The sequence below is a fragment of the Impatiens glandulifera genome, chromosome 8, assembly GCF_907164915.1.
Source record: "Impatiens glandulifera chromosome 8, dImpGla2.1, whole genome shotgun sequence".
NCBI classification, from domain to species: Eukaryota; Viridiplantae; Streptophyta; class Magnoliopsida; order Ericales; family Balsaminaceae; genus Impatiens; species Impatiens glandulifera.
The window spans coordinates 5,681,157-5,698,236 of NC_061869.1; the positions used below are offsets into that span (position 1 = coordinate 5,681,157).

A 17,080-nucleotide genomic window follows, 5' to 3' on the forward strand; every position below is an offset into this window, starting at 1 on the left:
ATAAAAAAATAAAAAAAATTAAAAGAAAAAGTGAATATTCTATCATTTTATGAGAGAGATTTATAAGTAACTTAATTTTTTTATTTTAAATTTAGTTCATAGGTTATTCTAACTTTCAACTAGGGACTACCCAACCCTAAACATTACAAATAAAAAATAAAAAATAAAAAAATAAAATAAAATAAAAAATTGTGTTAGTATTAGCTTTCCCGGATCGAAACCTCGACAGGTCTTCAATGTCGTCATCATGTCATAAGGTGAAAGCATGGGTCCTCTAACTCATCACTAGAGGTGGATCATGTCATAAGGTGAAAGCATGGGTCCTCTAACTCATCACTAGAGGTGGACTACAACACGGGTGTTACGGAAGCCCTTCCATAATAGGAGACTAGGTAGGTTGGTTGAGTCAAGTACCATACTATTCAAACACGACTCGATTTTAATTATATATACTCGAACACGGCTCGAACAATTAACTCAATTTGAGCTATTCGAGTTCGAAAACTCGAAAAATAAATTTGATTAATTAAAGATTTGCAACGAATATTTCAAGTTTATGATTACAAAATTGAGCTAGTCAATTACAAAATGTTAGGCTTATACAACTAACATTTATATCAAATTGTATGAACTTAAAAAAAAGAAAAAACTATTATACTCAATTATATATATATATATATAAATAATAATAATAATAATAATAATATATAACTAAAATGAAATAAATTCTCATAATTTAAAATAAAATATATATTTTACCATGTATAAGTGCATTTCCATTTTTTAATGAAACTAACATGTTTTTGGATATACCTTTGTTTGTGTTTGAATAAAAGTTCTATTAATTAAAAAAAAAAAAAAAAATCATTTAAATAAAGAGAACTCCAAATAAAATTTCATTACAAGCGTCAATACAATTACATAAAAAACATAATACAGAAATTGATAAAATACAACACCTGGATTTCCATGAAGCACGTTTGATTCCCAATTTCAATTCTCACTTCGATTCGGCTTATCAGAAGAAGCAAAACTTACCTAACCAAACAAGATCACGATAATCAAGAACCTAATCGATCAAATCCAACTTTATCTAGGGTTTCACGTACCTTATCATCGATTTCAGCCGGAATCCAGTCATTAGTGGCTGGATTTCCACGGCAAGAAGGATGGCAAGTGATCGTAACTGGATCTGGCGTAAGACTGAAGCAGTTACAGTTATCCGTCTTGATGAATCCTTTTCCAGTCTGTCATTTCATAAATCAATATCTAAATCAACAATTCGAATCATAAGATCAAAGCTAAGAAGAAGAAGAGATTGAAGGCGTGTATTGATTACAGTGTGATGTTGTTTGTCAATACTATTCAGATCTTTGTAATACTCTGTTTCAGTGAATTCTTCAGATGATACTTCACCGCCTTTGTAATCTAGTTTCTTCATTCATTGAAATGTAAACAGTTATGTACGATCTGATAAGTGAGAATTGAGAAAGCTGATTTGTAGATTGGAATTGAAAAACGAACCTGATTATCGTCGTGTTCGAGTTTCTGGAACACTGTAAGCTCTGGAATGGATCCGTCGGTAGAATCTACGTATTGAAGAGAGTATTCACTGCGTTGTGGCTTGGTATGACGTTTTGGAGCTAATCCGTTGAAATACTCTCTTGTTTCTTCTTCGATTTTCGCTTCATCTTCCTTTGAAATGTGAATGTCGCTTCGATTTGGCCTCCCGTTTCCTTCCATATCTCTCTTTCTCTCTCTAGAACAGGGATAATGTGAAGATATTTTTGAGAACCAGAGAAGAAACTAATCAATGGGCGATCATAAATGGCGGTAATGCTTTATTTATTATTATTAACATGTAAAAATAAGTTTTAAAAATAGGATTAATATTATAATTATTTTTTTAAAATTTAAAAAACTACAACATAACACTATTTTATTAAAAGAATGATAAACTCAACCGCGAAAGCAGGTCTACGAATTCGACGGATCTGTCAGGTTGTCCGTACGTCCCGAAAATACTCATTTTGGGTTTCAAAAACGCTAATTACGTGTCACAAAATGGTCATTTCAGGAAAAAAAAATTATTTTCTTTTCTTTTTATCTCGAAATGGCAGTTTCGGGATATTTTTAATTTTCTCCTTACTCACGTCCGTTTCGGGACTCGAAACAAGCGTTTCGGGACTCGAAACAAGCGTTTCGAGATATTTTTAAAAAATTATCTCTCCTACACCTGACAATGACATGCCACGTTGATTTGTAAAATTGTTTTCACTGATTTTTTTAAGTTGAATTTATCATTTTTTATTTTATTAATAATTAATCCACCAAAACTTATCATCAAAATTCTATATAAAAAAAATATATATATATAAAACAACTTTTAATAGATATTGCAATTTGAAACCAACCAGGGGACCATAAATAAATAAAGATGTACTAGCACTGACTTATTGATATTTATGTTAATAATATATTATATTTTTATCAATTTGTACTAACAGACTTTTCAAATATATCAAAATATCTCAACTGAGATACTGATATAACCTAAAATATCTATAAAACTGTTGTTTTCTATAATTTAAATAATCTCAAACAAGTTTTATCATAATTTTTATCTAGGTTTAGAATTGATTATAGTCCTAAGTTTTGATTGCATTCTGCAACACGTCTGCATAAGCTCTTTTCTATTATTTATTTTTGTCATGTCTTTAATAACATGTTGGATACCAACAACCAAAATGAAAATTAAGTGTTTCGTGGCTAAAAATGCATACTCTCAATCATCATTTGTTTTGATTTGAAATTTTTTATTTTTTTAGTAAAAGAAAAAGAGTGATTCCTAAATTTTTTAGTTGCATTTTATGGACTTATATGGGATTATTTAAATAATCTCAAAATAAATATAATCAAATATCATTTCATTAATTAATTATACATTTATATACATCACTCTAATTCATTAATTAAAATGTATTTTTATTTTATTATTATATATTAATACATTTGCATTTTTATCAAAATAAACATTATTCTCTCAAAATTACCACTAATTATAACTTTTTAAAAAATTTGAGGTTATTTAAATAACCCACTCCTAAAAAAAACGAAAAAAGTCTTATACTTTAAATAAACTTTGTTAACATAAAAAACTCATTAAAATAAAGATTTATTAGTCTTTGTTTTTCAAAAATTTCTAAATAAAATTAAGATTATACCCAAGTGTTATAACCAAGTTAAATTCATAAAAATAAATAAGTCAAAGTCTATTAAAAAAAAGATTACAAGCCTTTTAAGTACTATATAGTCTTTGTTCCTCAAAATTTAATGGTTGTATTAAGATAAGAATGAACCTATAAAGTTTACAAATTCATTTAACTAGAAGCATAGGGAAAAAATAAAATAAACAACAAATTGAAACTTTTTATACATGAAATTGTAGATAAACTTGTTGAAATCTTCAAAATTCAATATCAAATTATATATTTTTTACTGTAAATTTAATTTAATATGAAACCGATAACTCAATAAAGATTTTTATTATTTTAATTTTGGAAAAATAAACCAAATAATCCAAATTTCCTCGAAAAGAGTGTGTATAGTAAGTTAATAAAAATCAAACCAAATTATAACACATTCATAACAAAATTAAATACAACATTAAAGTCACCATTCTCTAGAACATGTGGACAATAAACAAAAGAATCTTCAATAAATCTAACAAATTAACAACCATAACTCAAATTAAAACAAGATCCAAATAAGCATAAAAAGAAACAAAACAAAATAAAGATTGAGATTATCTTACAAACACTTTATTTTTCCAAACAAAAAGCAAAACAACATAATCAATCAACAAGCCAAACGAGTATGAACACCAGAAATCTTATCACTATCATATGAATCCCTAAAAACCCTACTAGTAAACACAAGAAATCCAACCGCATGTCCAACAATCGCAACGATCAAAACCCCAACATTAAACGACATGACAGCAAGCATAAGTAAGTAAGCCAAACCGACACGAATCGCGTACGAGATTGTCTGGACTATGCCGGCGGAGACACTTTTGGACCCAGATCGGCTAAGGCGACAGTTAGATAGCCATTCTGCAAGAACAGAAACGATGAAGACTAGGATAAGAACAAGAACATACATACCAGTTCTTGTCCCAGGCCAACCGGAGAAGAGAATCTCAGAGTTCTTTCCCCAGTAGAAAGTCATGTGGGTCATGGCCATGTTTCCATGGTTCGCCGGAGCTCCGGCCGCCGCCGGTGGTGTCATATTCATCCCTGGCATATTGTGGTCCATGGTGAAGACTAGATAAACATGTGAATGTAATGAATGTCGTTTGTCCGTATAAATATAAGAGAAGAGTCAGCTCTAGATAAATATTGCTGAATTTGTCATTTTTGAAAAAAAAAACCTTATTTTTTTTTTTTATAATTTATTGAGAAAAACTAGTTATTTGAATAAAAAAAATATTAGTAATTTATTATTTTTAATGTTTATTTGAATTTTATAATTAGATGGAATAAACCCAATAAAATAAAGTCTTTTAAAATTCACAAGTCATAATTTTTATATAATTTAAAATCGGAACGGAATTTGAAAAAAAATGATGAACTTAAAATATATCAATGATATGATTAGAGTATATAAATGTAAATTATATATTTTTTAATTAAATTAAAAAAATAGTGTATTAAATTAAAAAATTAAGAATAATCTCAGCTTTGTACCAACTTTTTTGAATTGTACAAAAAATTTTTTAACTAGATTGTTTTAGAAAATAAGCATAAACAAACTCAATAAAATAAATGAGTTTATATAATTTAAAACTGAAGGTTAAAAAATAACGAAGAAATTATGAATAAAATAAAAGTAGATAAATATAAATTTTATTTTTAAAATTAAATAAAAATAAATAGTGTATTTAATTAAAAAATTATAGATAATATCACATTTATACTTAAAAAAAATCTTCTGAGATGACCTCCCTTACATAAATCGGTCCTATAAATGTAAGTGAAAGCATAGAAATAGAATTATGCTAAATTTTTATCATTAAAAAAATAATAATAATAACTAAAAATAAAAAAATTACAGTTAATTATATTATAGTACGTACTATCTTTATTCTTTGTACTGCACAATCATTAAGGCCTTGTTTGTTTAAGTCCATTCAAAATGAATTCTTATTTAAGATCTTATGGTGTATTAATGTGATCCAATTATCCTTATAAAATAGGGTAAAAAAATATATACTATGACAAAGTTTATTCTTTTTAATGTTGAATTTGGGGTTATAATTATGAAATATCTGTTAGCTTACTTCTCCAAATAATAAAGTCTTTTAAAATATATATATATATATAATTAAATTAGTTGTAATATAGTTAATGAAAATTAAATTAAATTAGAGAATTTTAATATTTTAAATGGAGAGTTAGAATGACTTGATAAGCCAACAGTTGTATTGATGAGTTCTTTAAATTGTTATTATTATTTAAAAAAGTAAAACCATCTCATTAATTTAAGTGATTAGAAATGCCAATTTTTTAAAATAATGTTTGATAATTGAATTTAACAACATCTCAATCAAACAAGGCATTGACATAGACTTTAAATATTGTATATATTAATCAAAATAAATAAACTGGAGAGGCTAATGGTTGTATAAGATTATTCAGATGGAATGATCAATGTTTGAAAAAAAATGGGAAGACCTCAAAATTCATGCTGCTTCTGTTTGATGCTGACGTCATAAATGAGCCCTGCACAATTTTATTTATTATAGGTTTAGATTGTTATATTAGGAAAATATGTGAAAATCAAGTCAATTTTTACGTATCTATTTTTAATGTTTTTATCGTGGCATGTTTAAACAATTTTATTAAATGAATTATTTTTAAAAAAAAAATGGAAGAAAAATATTTTATAAAAACGTTACGTGACAATACCACATAATTTATTATAATTTATTTCACTCTAATTTTTTTTTTTTTTTTTGTCAACTCAGCTTTCTTAACTCGTTTTATCAATAATTTTTCATTTATTTTTGTAAGCCCACTTTAACCATTTTTTCAAGCTCACCCCAACTATAATTTTTGAATCTGATAACGAGCAGATGAAATCAAGAACACATTTTATACCAAACCTATATAGATTTGTATCCATAAATTCTTTGTACAAATATTTGAAAACTAAACTTAATATAGACACATACACATAAATATCAAATTGGTTTAATCAAGTCATGGGATGGATAAAAGTAAGTGCATTGATCAAATGGAATCTGAAATTGAAACCTGTCAATTGTAATGCATTTTTTCAGCAAACCTCCAACATAACTTGTAACACCAGAAGCAGATTTTGGCAAAGAAGATGAAAGTATTAAGAAACCGATGTAGAATTTAACAATATCTTAAAAGAAAAGTAAAAGTGTATATATATCGACGGTTCGTCTCAGTTGTAGGTCTAAAATAAAAGTGCATAAATGTAAAATATTTAGCTGTCAAAGTACTAGATACAAGCAAGCAAGAAAGGTAACCATTTCTAAGTGTGAAGATAGTTGGCAGCCATCATCAACTCCAAAGTCAGCTCAGGTTCAATGTGAAACTCAGTCTCCTTACCACTGCCATAAATTAAAAAACACGCAAGAACAAATTCAAAATCAAGACAGGAATTAAATCAATTGTATAGCAATTCATGCCAAGACAGGAATTAAATCTGGAAATAAGCAATTCCATTGTAGATAACATTGAGCAAACTGAAGCAAATAAGGAAACAATGGGAACATTATATACCTTTTCAACCAGAGAAAGTTTAATCGTTAAACTACGAAAAGAGAAAGAAAACAACATATCTTTATCCCTTCAAGTTCCCCTATTAACAGAGACAGTAGCCAAAAGACTTGCATTGTATATGATTTACTCGATGATTTTTACTATTTATTTATATAGGAAAAACAACAAATGAATGGTTAACAATTTAATGCTTGATGATGCTTAGGTTTTCGAGTAAATGATTGGATTTTGTCTCTTTGATGTTTGAGCTTGGCTAATGTTAATGTCTTTAATAATAATCACTGATTCTAACTATTAAAAAAGAGATTAAGGGAGTTAACAGGGGATTAAAAATGATTAAAGGTATTGTGGGATACTATGGAGGGAAGATAGTATATGAATCCAATTTTACAAATGGAAGATTTTGCAACTTATTAAAATCATTACAGGGTAGTTATGCTTCTTTTTGGTATAAGCATAAAGTTCTACTCATGTCTAAATAAAGAGATATTTAAATGCTTCTTCTCAGTAGTCAGAAGATATTGTTTGCAGGTGAACATATTAGCTAACACTGATAATGAATACCTTAATGAAAGAAAACGTCTGAAACAGGAGATTTAAGAACAAAAACATATGCTACTAACTACATTGTTGACCATGATAAGATCAAGAAGTCCTAGTCCACTGTAAACCTCACAACTGGATGTTGATCAAACCTTGATAAGTCGAAATGAAAATTTCACCAATATCAAAAATTGTCTCACAATTGGAACTGTAGTCTCTCTTAGTATATAACTAGATAGAAACCATGACATTCTTATTGTGAATTGATTCATAATATTACAAGTATGGTAAGTTCATGCAGAGTGAATATTATACAAAAAGAAACTAAATTTTTAGTGCATAATCTTTAACACGAGATTAACCCAAATAAAAATTAGATATTTTGTTATGGAAAACAATATTTTGGAAACTTTTGGAACAAGGTATTGACGTTGACCTAGTTGAGGCTTTTATAAAGGTACAGGATTGTATGTTAAAAGCCGAGTAGGTCAAGTTGTGTGCGTGAGAATAATTGTAATACTCCTATAACATTTCGACGTCTTGTGAAGATATTTTTGACTGCACCATTATAATCTTCGAGTTTTTGAATTGCTTTCTGTAATGAATTGTTTAGTGTTTGATTTATCTTGCCAACAATTCCTTTAGATTTGAATTCAGTATGGTTATTCTAATCAATCCTCATCAACATACACTATCCAAACGATTGAACCAAGATATCTAAATAGATAAACAGAGAGAAATTCATTATAACCTGGCATACTGGAGAGACCAGTAAAAGTATTGACAAATTTTCTCGAGAATTGTGGTACTTATCTCTGGGAAAGTAACTTCACCGTGTTGAGCTTCAGCAAAACTTCCTATAATATCCGATAAAATCGATTAGAAGTCAAATTATACGATGAAAAAGCAAAATTCACATTGCAGAATGAAACCCTAATCATGGAATAACGAAGGAAAATGAAAAGTAACCAACCAGGCGAAGTGAGCATGTTGCGAATTGTCTGTGAAACCATAGCGGCTTTCCTATCGATAATGAATTCAAAACCCTCAGCGCTGATAAGCTTTACCGTGTCCTCCTTCCTGATCGCCATTTTTGCAGTTCTAATCGATGCAGGAGGTTTTGAACACCCTAAAAGGCAAAAGTTCAATAAGTTTTTAAGTCTATGACTTATTAAAACTATTTAAAATGTTATTCTATAGATTAAGGGTCAATCTCAACATTTTCAAATAATAAAAGCCCATTTGCTATCTCATACTCTCGATGTTGTATGGATTTTATTAAACGAGTCTATCGAACTTTTAAGTTTTAGCGTTTAATCTTTTTTTTATAAACGAATAAATTTCGTGTCTTCTTTATTTTATCTTACTATTTTTCTGTTCTAAATTAATTTATCATATTTATAAAAATAAAATAGCAATTTTCTCATTTTCTAATTATTTCCATAAATTATACATTTGTTTAAAGTCTTTAAATTATTAATACCGAACTATCCCATCTCCATGTAAAAAAGGGTGAAAAATATTTTTTGTCTATCCTAATTTCAGTTAAAAATTGTTAAACAAACTAATTTTAGTGATTAAAACCCATAACAAAATAAAAAAAAATACAAATTTTTAACACTAAGTTACCCACTTTTATGTTAAAAAATATAATAATTTTATATGAAAATCTAATTTATTTTATTAAATGGGCTGCCTTGTGTTGTGTTCAAGGCTGGCCATAAGGTAAGCCCGACAAGCCCTCGAGCTAGGGCAGCCCACTCCCCAGAGCAGCCCATTTAATAAAATATAATTTATATATAGATAAATATATATAATATATAGATAAATTTATGATCTTTAAACATATAATATTGTAGCATGGTGGTTCCATATACAAACTAAATCTAGGAAAACAACCAAAAATTCATTTTTTTTATTGGGGTAGGGCATCCCAAAACTCGGCCGACACTGGTTGTGTTGGACTGTCCTTCAGTCCTAGTCCTGTAAATCATATTTGGCTATCTTAAATATGTATATTTCAAAAAAATACTCAATCTAAAAAATAAATACATCAAAATTGATAGGGTGTACCCAAAATTAGGTTTTTATGATGTTTTAAAAAAAAAATTATATTCAAATTTTTAAAATTTTTTTTTATTAAATTACACATTTTATAGTTACTTCAATCATTTTCAACAAATTAAAAATATAAATTCTAAAAATAATATTTAATTTTAAAAATAAATTTAAAATATTTAGATAAACTATAATAATACATCAAAGAGAAATGATTATGTGAGGGAATGACTTGGCATAATCTTATTCGTTGAAAAAATCAAATAATTTATGTCAAATCATTCTCTCACCAAATTCCTTCTCTCTATCCTTCCTCTACGTTAAAATAAAAGAAGTGATGTTTTATGGATTTAAAAAATATTTAATATAAAATTTTGATAGTTAGTCAGAGCCCACTTTCAAATAAATAAATAAAAAAATTTATTCGACACTTACAATAATAAAACTGTAAATTCCTGATTTTATTTATTTATTCTATTTACAAGTCTAGCCGCGGCTGTATTTTGTTGAGAGAGAAAGAGATTGATAGATAGAGAGAGAATCTAGGGGAGGTGAAATCTATGGCGAATAAGGTAGATCATGAGTATGATTATTTGTTTAAGATCGTTCTAATTGGAGATTCAGGAGTCGGAAAATCCAACATCCTTTCCAGATTCACTAGAAACGAGTTCTGTTTGGAGTCCAAATCCACAATCGGCGTCGAGTTTGCCACCAGAACACTCGAGGTGCGTTTCTCAATCTCTCTTCCGAATATCGATTAGAAGAATTATCTCTTAATCAAGTTCTTAATCAAGGATTTATTCATATATATGCGTTACACAGATGCATGGTTGTTTGTTTAGTTCATTGATATCGAATTCATAAGATTCTTAACATTCATGATGAATTTATCTTAAATTGGAACTGGAATAGGAAGTGATGATTCAACTTAGCTTCTGTTTCAATATCATATTGATCCCCACCCACTCCCCATTGAATAAGTAAGAGAAGAAGAGGTTTATCTATTTTGTGAGTCAAAGATATTGACCTTAACACTTTTATATTTCTGTTTCAGTTAGAAACTAAACTTAGTCAAATGCAGATTCAAAGAGAAATAGAAATAAAACGTGTTTTCAAATGAATCCATTGATTTTGGAGAAAAAAGCTAATTGCTTTATTGAATATTGAATGAATGTATGAAATCTTATTTGTAGCTCCAAAGAATCCAAATTTGAGATCTTCTTCTAACTACTGCATGAATTTGTTTACTTGCGAAAAACTGAGCTTATGTTGAATGAACTCCACATGATTCTTACAAAGCTAAACATGGATTCATCAACTCTATTCTAGTTTACATTCTTAAATGAAACTAAGAATGTAAAGATTTCATTTGTTCTCCATATTGATGTGGCTAACACTGATGGTGACTCTGTAGTGTAGACTGTGTTGCTTCAGTTTTATATTTATCATTTTTTTGGGAATTAAAGGAGAGTTAACATGACACCCCACATCCATGGTCCCCGTTTAAACTTAAAGCGATTCCAGATGGAATCGAACCCGTGACTATATTTATCATTTTAACTGCAATGTATTTGGTTATTTGTTCTAAAATGAGCTTATGTTGAAAAGGGTTTCACTTGATTCTTCTTACAAAACTAAACTAATAGTAGCTTGATAAAGGATATGAGATGATCAGTTTTTTTAGATATGCCTTTTGAATTGTAGGTGAAAAGACAAATTAAAGAGAAGTGATAGTTTATTATTTGAATGATTTGATTATTGAAGTGATTGATGATTGATGATTGGTATACTTTATGTTTCATTAGCCTTATTGCAGATTTATGCAATTATTTATATCCTGTGTTTAGAACATTTGGCAATGTCTTTTTGATTCCAAATGTATATATCCCCCCATTTGTTTTAAAACAGGTAGAAGGAAAAACGGTAAAGGCACAAATATGGGACACTGCAGGACAAGAAAGATACCGAGCCATCACAAGTGCTTATTACAGAGGAGCAGTTGGAGCACTCTTAGTCTACGACATAACAAAGAGTCAAACCTTTGACAATCTACAGAGGTGGCTCCGTGAATTGAGGGACCATGCAGATTCAAATATAGTAATCATGATGGCTGGAAACAAATCTGATCTAAACCATCTTAGATCTGTTTCTGAGCAAGATGGTCAAGATCTGGCTGAAAAAGAAGGACTTTCATTTCTAGAGACATCTGCATTAGAAGCACTTAATATTGAAAAGGCTTTTCAGACCATCTTGGGTGAGATTTATCATATTGTTAGTAAGAAAGCTTTGGCTGCTCAGGAAGCAGCTTCGGCTTCTACTGTTCCTGGTCAAGGAACTACTATTGATGTTAATGATGCTTCGGGAAATTCAAGGAGAGGTTGTTGTTCGTCGTAATCTGCTAAGATTTACACTTGCTGAAATCTGTTTCCCCTCTTTTTTGATTATGGACTTATAAATGTGTAGATTAGTTTCTTTGTTTTGGATTTGAAGACTATAAAGAGGGTTTAAGTTTAAAATATTGTTTGTGGTCATCTTATTGTGGATGTGAAGGATTCATTTTGAGATGTATTATTAGCACAATGTTAAATACCAGTCTATTATTGGTTTTGGGATGTAATATTATTAGCACAATGATAATGTTTATATCCATTCCCTATAAAAGGAAAAAGAAAATCTTGATTTTGTTGGATAATGATATGAATAATGATTTCAAAATAATTAGTTTTATTTTATAAATTGATTTAGTTGATTAATATTTTAGCAAAAAATAGTGTAGGATCTATCGCGCAAGAAAATAAATTTGAGTGAGTTGTTGAAGAATTCGATTCTAATGAAAAAATTTGAGAGTAACATTTATGCAATTAAAATATTTAAGATTTTTATTTAGTTTTTTTTTTTTTTTTTTTTTTCATATACACTATCTATCATTCTTAAACTTTAAGAATTTTGATAAATTTTGTAAGTCTTCAACAAAGGACAACTATAATATATTTTTTCATATTCAATATAAATCACATTTTATATAAAAAATAAATTAATATCTAATTATTTTATCTAATTTTATGAGTTATATATATATAAAAGAAAGAAAATGAGGTTGGTTATAAGAAAAACATAATATCAATTTTATTTTTTTTTCTTGTGAGTTTATTATATTTATATACAATAATTCAAGAATAAATTCATACATATAATTAGAAAAATATAAAATGTTGAATTGTATATGATAATTATATATGAGCCTTAATCATTCTCAATAATATATGAAGTCTGGATTAAGTATAATATTTGATCGATTTTTAACACGATTTCTAAACAAATTAAATATAAATTTAAACTCATTTTTTATACTAAATTACATACTTTTGTTAAAAAAAACTTTAAATAATTATTATTTAAAGAACTCTTAAATAAACAAACATAAAATTTGTATAATTGAATCCCTTAATTCCTACTAGCAACGTTCAAACAAAACGAGGGTAGACTAACAAATTCAAAATTTTCGCAATAAAATCATATTTAAATTTATCTAAAAAATCTACTAAATCCTACCTCTATACTTAGAACTATAATAATTTTATTTTGAGATAAAAGCAATTTGAAACACAAATTATGATTTCAATTATATAAAAATAACAACAAAATATATAGATATATTCTCAATTGGATGATATATTTTTATGTATGATAAATATGTGTTTATAAAATATATTTTTAGATTGACTCAAAATTATAAAATCATGATATTTTTTTTTTTTTGTTTTTAGATAGAAAAAAAATCCAATCTTTATTTTCTTCTTCATGGAGAAAAATAAAAATATCTAGTTCTTACAGAGAAAAGGAAACGAAATATCCGGCTATATATCTTCGCCGGCGGCGAAAAACACAGTTTAGACTTTCCCGGAGAAGATCCTCATGTGGGCGTTTCAGGTATCTCCTCCTCCTTCACAACAACTAGCTTTCTTCCCCAAACATCACGCCGCCTCTTCCCTTTCATTCACTCCGGCAGCAACTTTCCGACCTTCATCTCTCTCCGTTACCTCTAACCCAGAATTAACCATCCAAAACAACAATCTCATTCAATCTCTCTGTGAAAAAGGCAAACTTAAGCAAGCCCTTGAATCCCTCAATCAAGAACCAAATCCAAGCCAACGCACTTACGAACTACTCCTCCTCTGTTGCATCCGTCAAAACTCTCTTTCCGATGGTATATCCGTTCACCGGCGTCTTATAAACGATGGGTTCTGTGAAGATTCTTTCCTGGCTACAAAACTTATCAATATGTACTCTGATTTACAGTCAATTGATCATGCACGCCAAGTGTTCGATGAAATTAGTAACAGGACAATCTTTGTTTGGAATGCGCTTTTTCGAGCTTTATCGTTGGTGGGTAAAGGGGAAGAGGTTTTGATTATGTACCGTATGATGAATTTCATTGGAATTTCTTCAGATAGATTTACTTATACTTATGTTCTTAAAGCTTGTGTTTCTCCTGAATCTTCTTCGATTTCATTGTTAAACAAAGGGAAGGAGATTCATGCTCATATATTACGACATGCGTATGAAACCCATGTCCATTTAACGACTACTTTAGTTGATATGTATGCGAAATTCGGACGAATTTCGAATGCGAGCATTGTATTCAACTCGATTTCTACTAAAAACGTTGTCTCATGGAGTGCTATGATAGCTTGTTATGCTAGAAACGGAAAACCATTTGAAGCTTTGGAGCTTTTCAGCAATATGATGCTTGAAGGACATGGTTTGTTTTCGCCTAACTCTGTAACAATGGTTAGTGTTCTCCAAGCATGTTCTTCGCTCGCGGCTCTAGAACAGGGTAAACTAATCCACGGCTATATAATCAGAAATCATCTCGATTCAATTTTACCGATTAATGCAGCGCTCATAACTATGTATGGTAGATGTGGTGAACTTGAAAAGAGTCAATCCATTTTTGACCGAATGAACAATCGAGACGTTATATCATGGAATTCCTTAATCTCGAGCTACGGAATTCATGGGTTTGGTTTGAAAGCGATTTCGATCTTCGAGGAAATGAAAAGATTAGGTTTCTCTCCAAGTCCGGTAACTTTCACTAGCGTATTAGGAGCCTGCAGCCATGCGGGGCTCGTAAACGAGGGAAGAATGATATTTGAATCGATTAAGGATCATGGGTTTTATCCATTGGTAGATCATTACGCGTGTTTGGTCGATCTTCTTGGCCGAGCCAATCAATTGGATGAGGCGGCGGTTATAATCCAAGATATGAGGACTGAACCTGGGTCTAAAGTATGGGGTTCATTACTAGGAGCGTGTAGGATTCATTGTAATGTTGAACTTGCGGAGAGAGCTAGCCGCAGGCTTTTCGAGCTCGAACCGAAGAATGCGGGGAATTACGTTCTTTTAGCTGATATTTACGCAGGGGCGAAAATGTGGGAGGAAGTGAAAAGGGTGAGACGAGATTTAGAACTTTTAGGTTTGCAGAAGGTTCCGGGATGCAGTTGGATCGAAGTGAGGAAGAAGGTATACGCTTTTACTTCAGTTGAGGAATTAAATCCGCAAATTGAGCAAATTCATGCTTTGTTGTTGAGATTATCTATGGAAATGAAGGAAAGAGGTTACGTGCCGGAGACAAAGGTGGTGTTGTATGATCTTGAAGACGAAGAAAAAGAAAGGATTTTGTTAGGTCATAGTGAAAAGTTGGCAGTTGGATTTGGATTGATTAATAGTGGTCGAGGGGAGAAAATTAGGATCACGAAGAACTTGAGATTGTGCGAAGATTGTCACGCTGTTAATAAATTTGTGTCGTGGTTTGCGGGTAGAGAGATTTTGGTAAGGGATGTTAACCGTCTTCATTGTTTCAAGGATGGCGTTTGTTCTTGCAATGATTATTGGTAAACTAGTTTCAATTATTCATATATATATATATGGCTTTTATACCGACCTTTTTTGTGTTTAACTAGTTGACCCGGGATGAGGCTGAAGAAAAAACGCGATATTTAACACATTAACATGTTATCGATATACTTGTTTTTGTCCACTATTGAACTATCCTGAAGATTCGAGTTACTTACCACTAACTAGGCTAAGCCCTTTTAATAGTTGTAAAGTTGAGGACAGTCTTTTGTGGTGGTACCATTTAAAAGTTGGGTAGGGACAAGTGCCCTTAATTGGTGGTGAGGTACCATCTTCAATCAAAATAATTAATATACTTTTTGAGATTCCAAATCTCTTTGACATCTACAATTCTCATGAATCCAAAGCTCTTTGATTTTCTCCCATATAAATGAATAAGCTCTTAAGAAAACAGAAATCCAAAAGGAGATAGAGATGAAGAATATCTGCATTTGCATTCCATGTCTGAGAAACAAGAAACCAAAGACTGAATCTGATGGAGATGGGAAAAGTAGAGACGAGACAGAAAAAATGGGCGAAACCAATTCCGGTTCTACTGGAATTGGAACTATTGCTGCCAAGAGCGCCGAAGATGGGTCGGCCGCTCTAGTTACGATGAGCGCCGCCCATGTATCTGTCACGAGTACTATGATGGACAGCGAATGTGGCAGTTCTTATGGTGGTGGAGGCGGAGATGGTGGTTGATTATGGAGGCTAAACTGGAGTGCTACAAGGTGAAACTATGGTTTTTATTTATTTAGTATGTGATTTGGTTATTACTCGAAATTACATTTGTGCCTTTTACTTGTAATTTTCTTTCTTTACAGTATAGTAATTTCTCTTTGTGAAGAGTGATGCTATTCATGTTTCTTTTGCTTATTTTTTAAGTCTTTGTTGGTGTGGATTTGACATTTTTATCCTTAACAAATCATCTATTTTTTGTTGGTCGATACTCTATATGTGAATTCTTGTAGAAATTTCCCTAAAAAAATATGTGAATTGTTGTAAAGAGTTTTTATCTAAAAAAACATCTTTAAGGGCTTTTTGGTTTGAAGGAATTAGAATGAGAATTAGTTTGATATTAGGTTGGAATGAGAATTAGTTTAACCATTCCAATATTGTTATGACATTCAAATGTGATAAATTCTAAATTTATCTTTAAAATAAATATGATAATTTTATACAATTTTAATATATTTTGACATAAAAATTACTTTATGTATTTTAAGAATTCTTACATAATATTTTGTCAATTTCAAATCACAAAGTACATACCCTAAACATTCTAAATATAATACCATTGTAATCCTACATTCTAAACAAAAAAATAAATCGTAATTCCTTCTCAAAAATTAAACAACACATCAATATTGTCTATAATGAATATATTAACACTTTTAAAGACATCGTTCACTTAAAATACTAAAGTTCACTAAAAATACTAAAGTTCATTGACTAAAGTTCGACATCGCCACTAGAAAGACTAAAGTTTATTAGCTCAGCATTCCCACAACGTTTAGGGTTTAGAGTTAGGACATACGTCATAGAGCTTAGAATATAGGATTAAGATTTCAGGTTTTAGAAGTAGAGAATTGATAATTTAGATAATAGATTTTGATTATTAAAGAAAAAAAATTACTGTAAAATTGTGAATTGAGGTTTAGAAATGATTCAAAAAATCTTATTCCCAAACTCATTAACAAACACTTGTTATTTCTAACATTCAATTCCTTAATCCCAAGCTCCTCAACCACACATCTCTTAGTTTC

At 29.8% G+C, this 17,080-nt stretch overlaps 5 protein-coding genes across 5 annotated transcripts; 2 read left to right on the plus strand and 3 right to left on the minus strand.

Moving 5' to 3' along the window:
- Window positions 1-867: 867 nt before the first annotated feature.
- Window positions 868-1,806, minus strand: LOC124912310. The gene is made up of 4 exons (XM_047452907.1): window positions 1,525-1,806; window positions 1,340-1,435; window positions 1,110-1,247; window positions 868-1,038 (listed from the first exon to the last, which is right to left on the minus strand). Exons 1-4 carry the CDS (start codon window positions 1,741-1,743, stop codon window positions 994-996), a joined length of 498 nt encoding a protein of 165 aa, XP_047308863.1. The 5' UTR covers window positions 1,744-1,806; the 3' UTR covers window positions 868-993.
- A 1,840-nt stretch (window positions 1,807-3,646) lies between these two features.
- Window positions 3,647-4,354, minus strand: LOC124912243 (copper transporter 6-like). Its single transcript, XM_047452810.1, has one exon. The coding sequence runs from the start codon at window positions 4,315-4,317 to the stop codon at window positions 3,859-3,861; it is 459 nt and encodes a 152-aa protein (XP_047308766.1). The 5' UTR covers window positions 4,318-4,354; the 3' UTR covers window positions 3,647-3,858.
- Window positions 4,355-6,404: 2,050 nt separating this feature from the next.
- Window positions 6,405-8,509, minus strand: LOC124912178 (elongin-C). The gene is made up of 3 exons (XM_047452739.1): window positions 8,332-8,509; window positions 8,110-8,215; window positions 6,405-6,643 (listed from the first exon to the last, which is right to left on the minus strand). The coding sequence occupies exons 1-3, from the start codon at window positions 8,447-8,449 to the stop codon at window positions 6,565-6,567; spliced, it is 303 nt and encodes a 100-aa protein (XP_047308695.1). The 5' UTR covers window positions 8,450-8,509; the 3' UTR covers window positions 6,405-6,564.
- Window positions 8,510-9,905: 1,396 nt separating this feature from the next.
- LOC124912030 (ras-related protein Rab2BV) lies at window positions 9,906-12,028 on the plus strand. Its single transcript, XM_047452585.1, has 2 exons — window positions 9,906-10,141; window positions 11,325-12,028. The coding sequence occupies exons 1-2, from the start codon at window positions 9,977-9,979 to the stop codon at window positions 11,808-11,810; spliced, it is 651 nt and encodes a 216-aa protein (XP_047308541.1). The 5' UTR covers window positions 9,906-9,976; the 3' UTR covers window positions 11,811-12,028.
- Window positions 12,029-13,214: 1,186 nt separating this feature from the next.
- Window positions 13,215-16,251, plus strand: LOC124911780 (pentatricopeptide repeat-containing protein At3g46790, chloroplastic). Its single transcript, XM_047452295.1, has one exon. The coding sequence runs from the start codon at window positions 13,332-13,334 to the stop codon at window positions 15,312-15,314; it is 1,983 nt and encodes a 660-aa protein (XP_047308251.1). The 5' UTR covers window positions 13,215-13,331; the 3' UTR covers window positions 15,315-16,251.
- The last annotated feature ends 829 nt before the right edge of the window (window positions 16,252-17,080 follow it).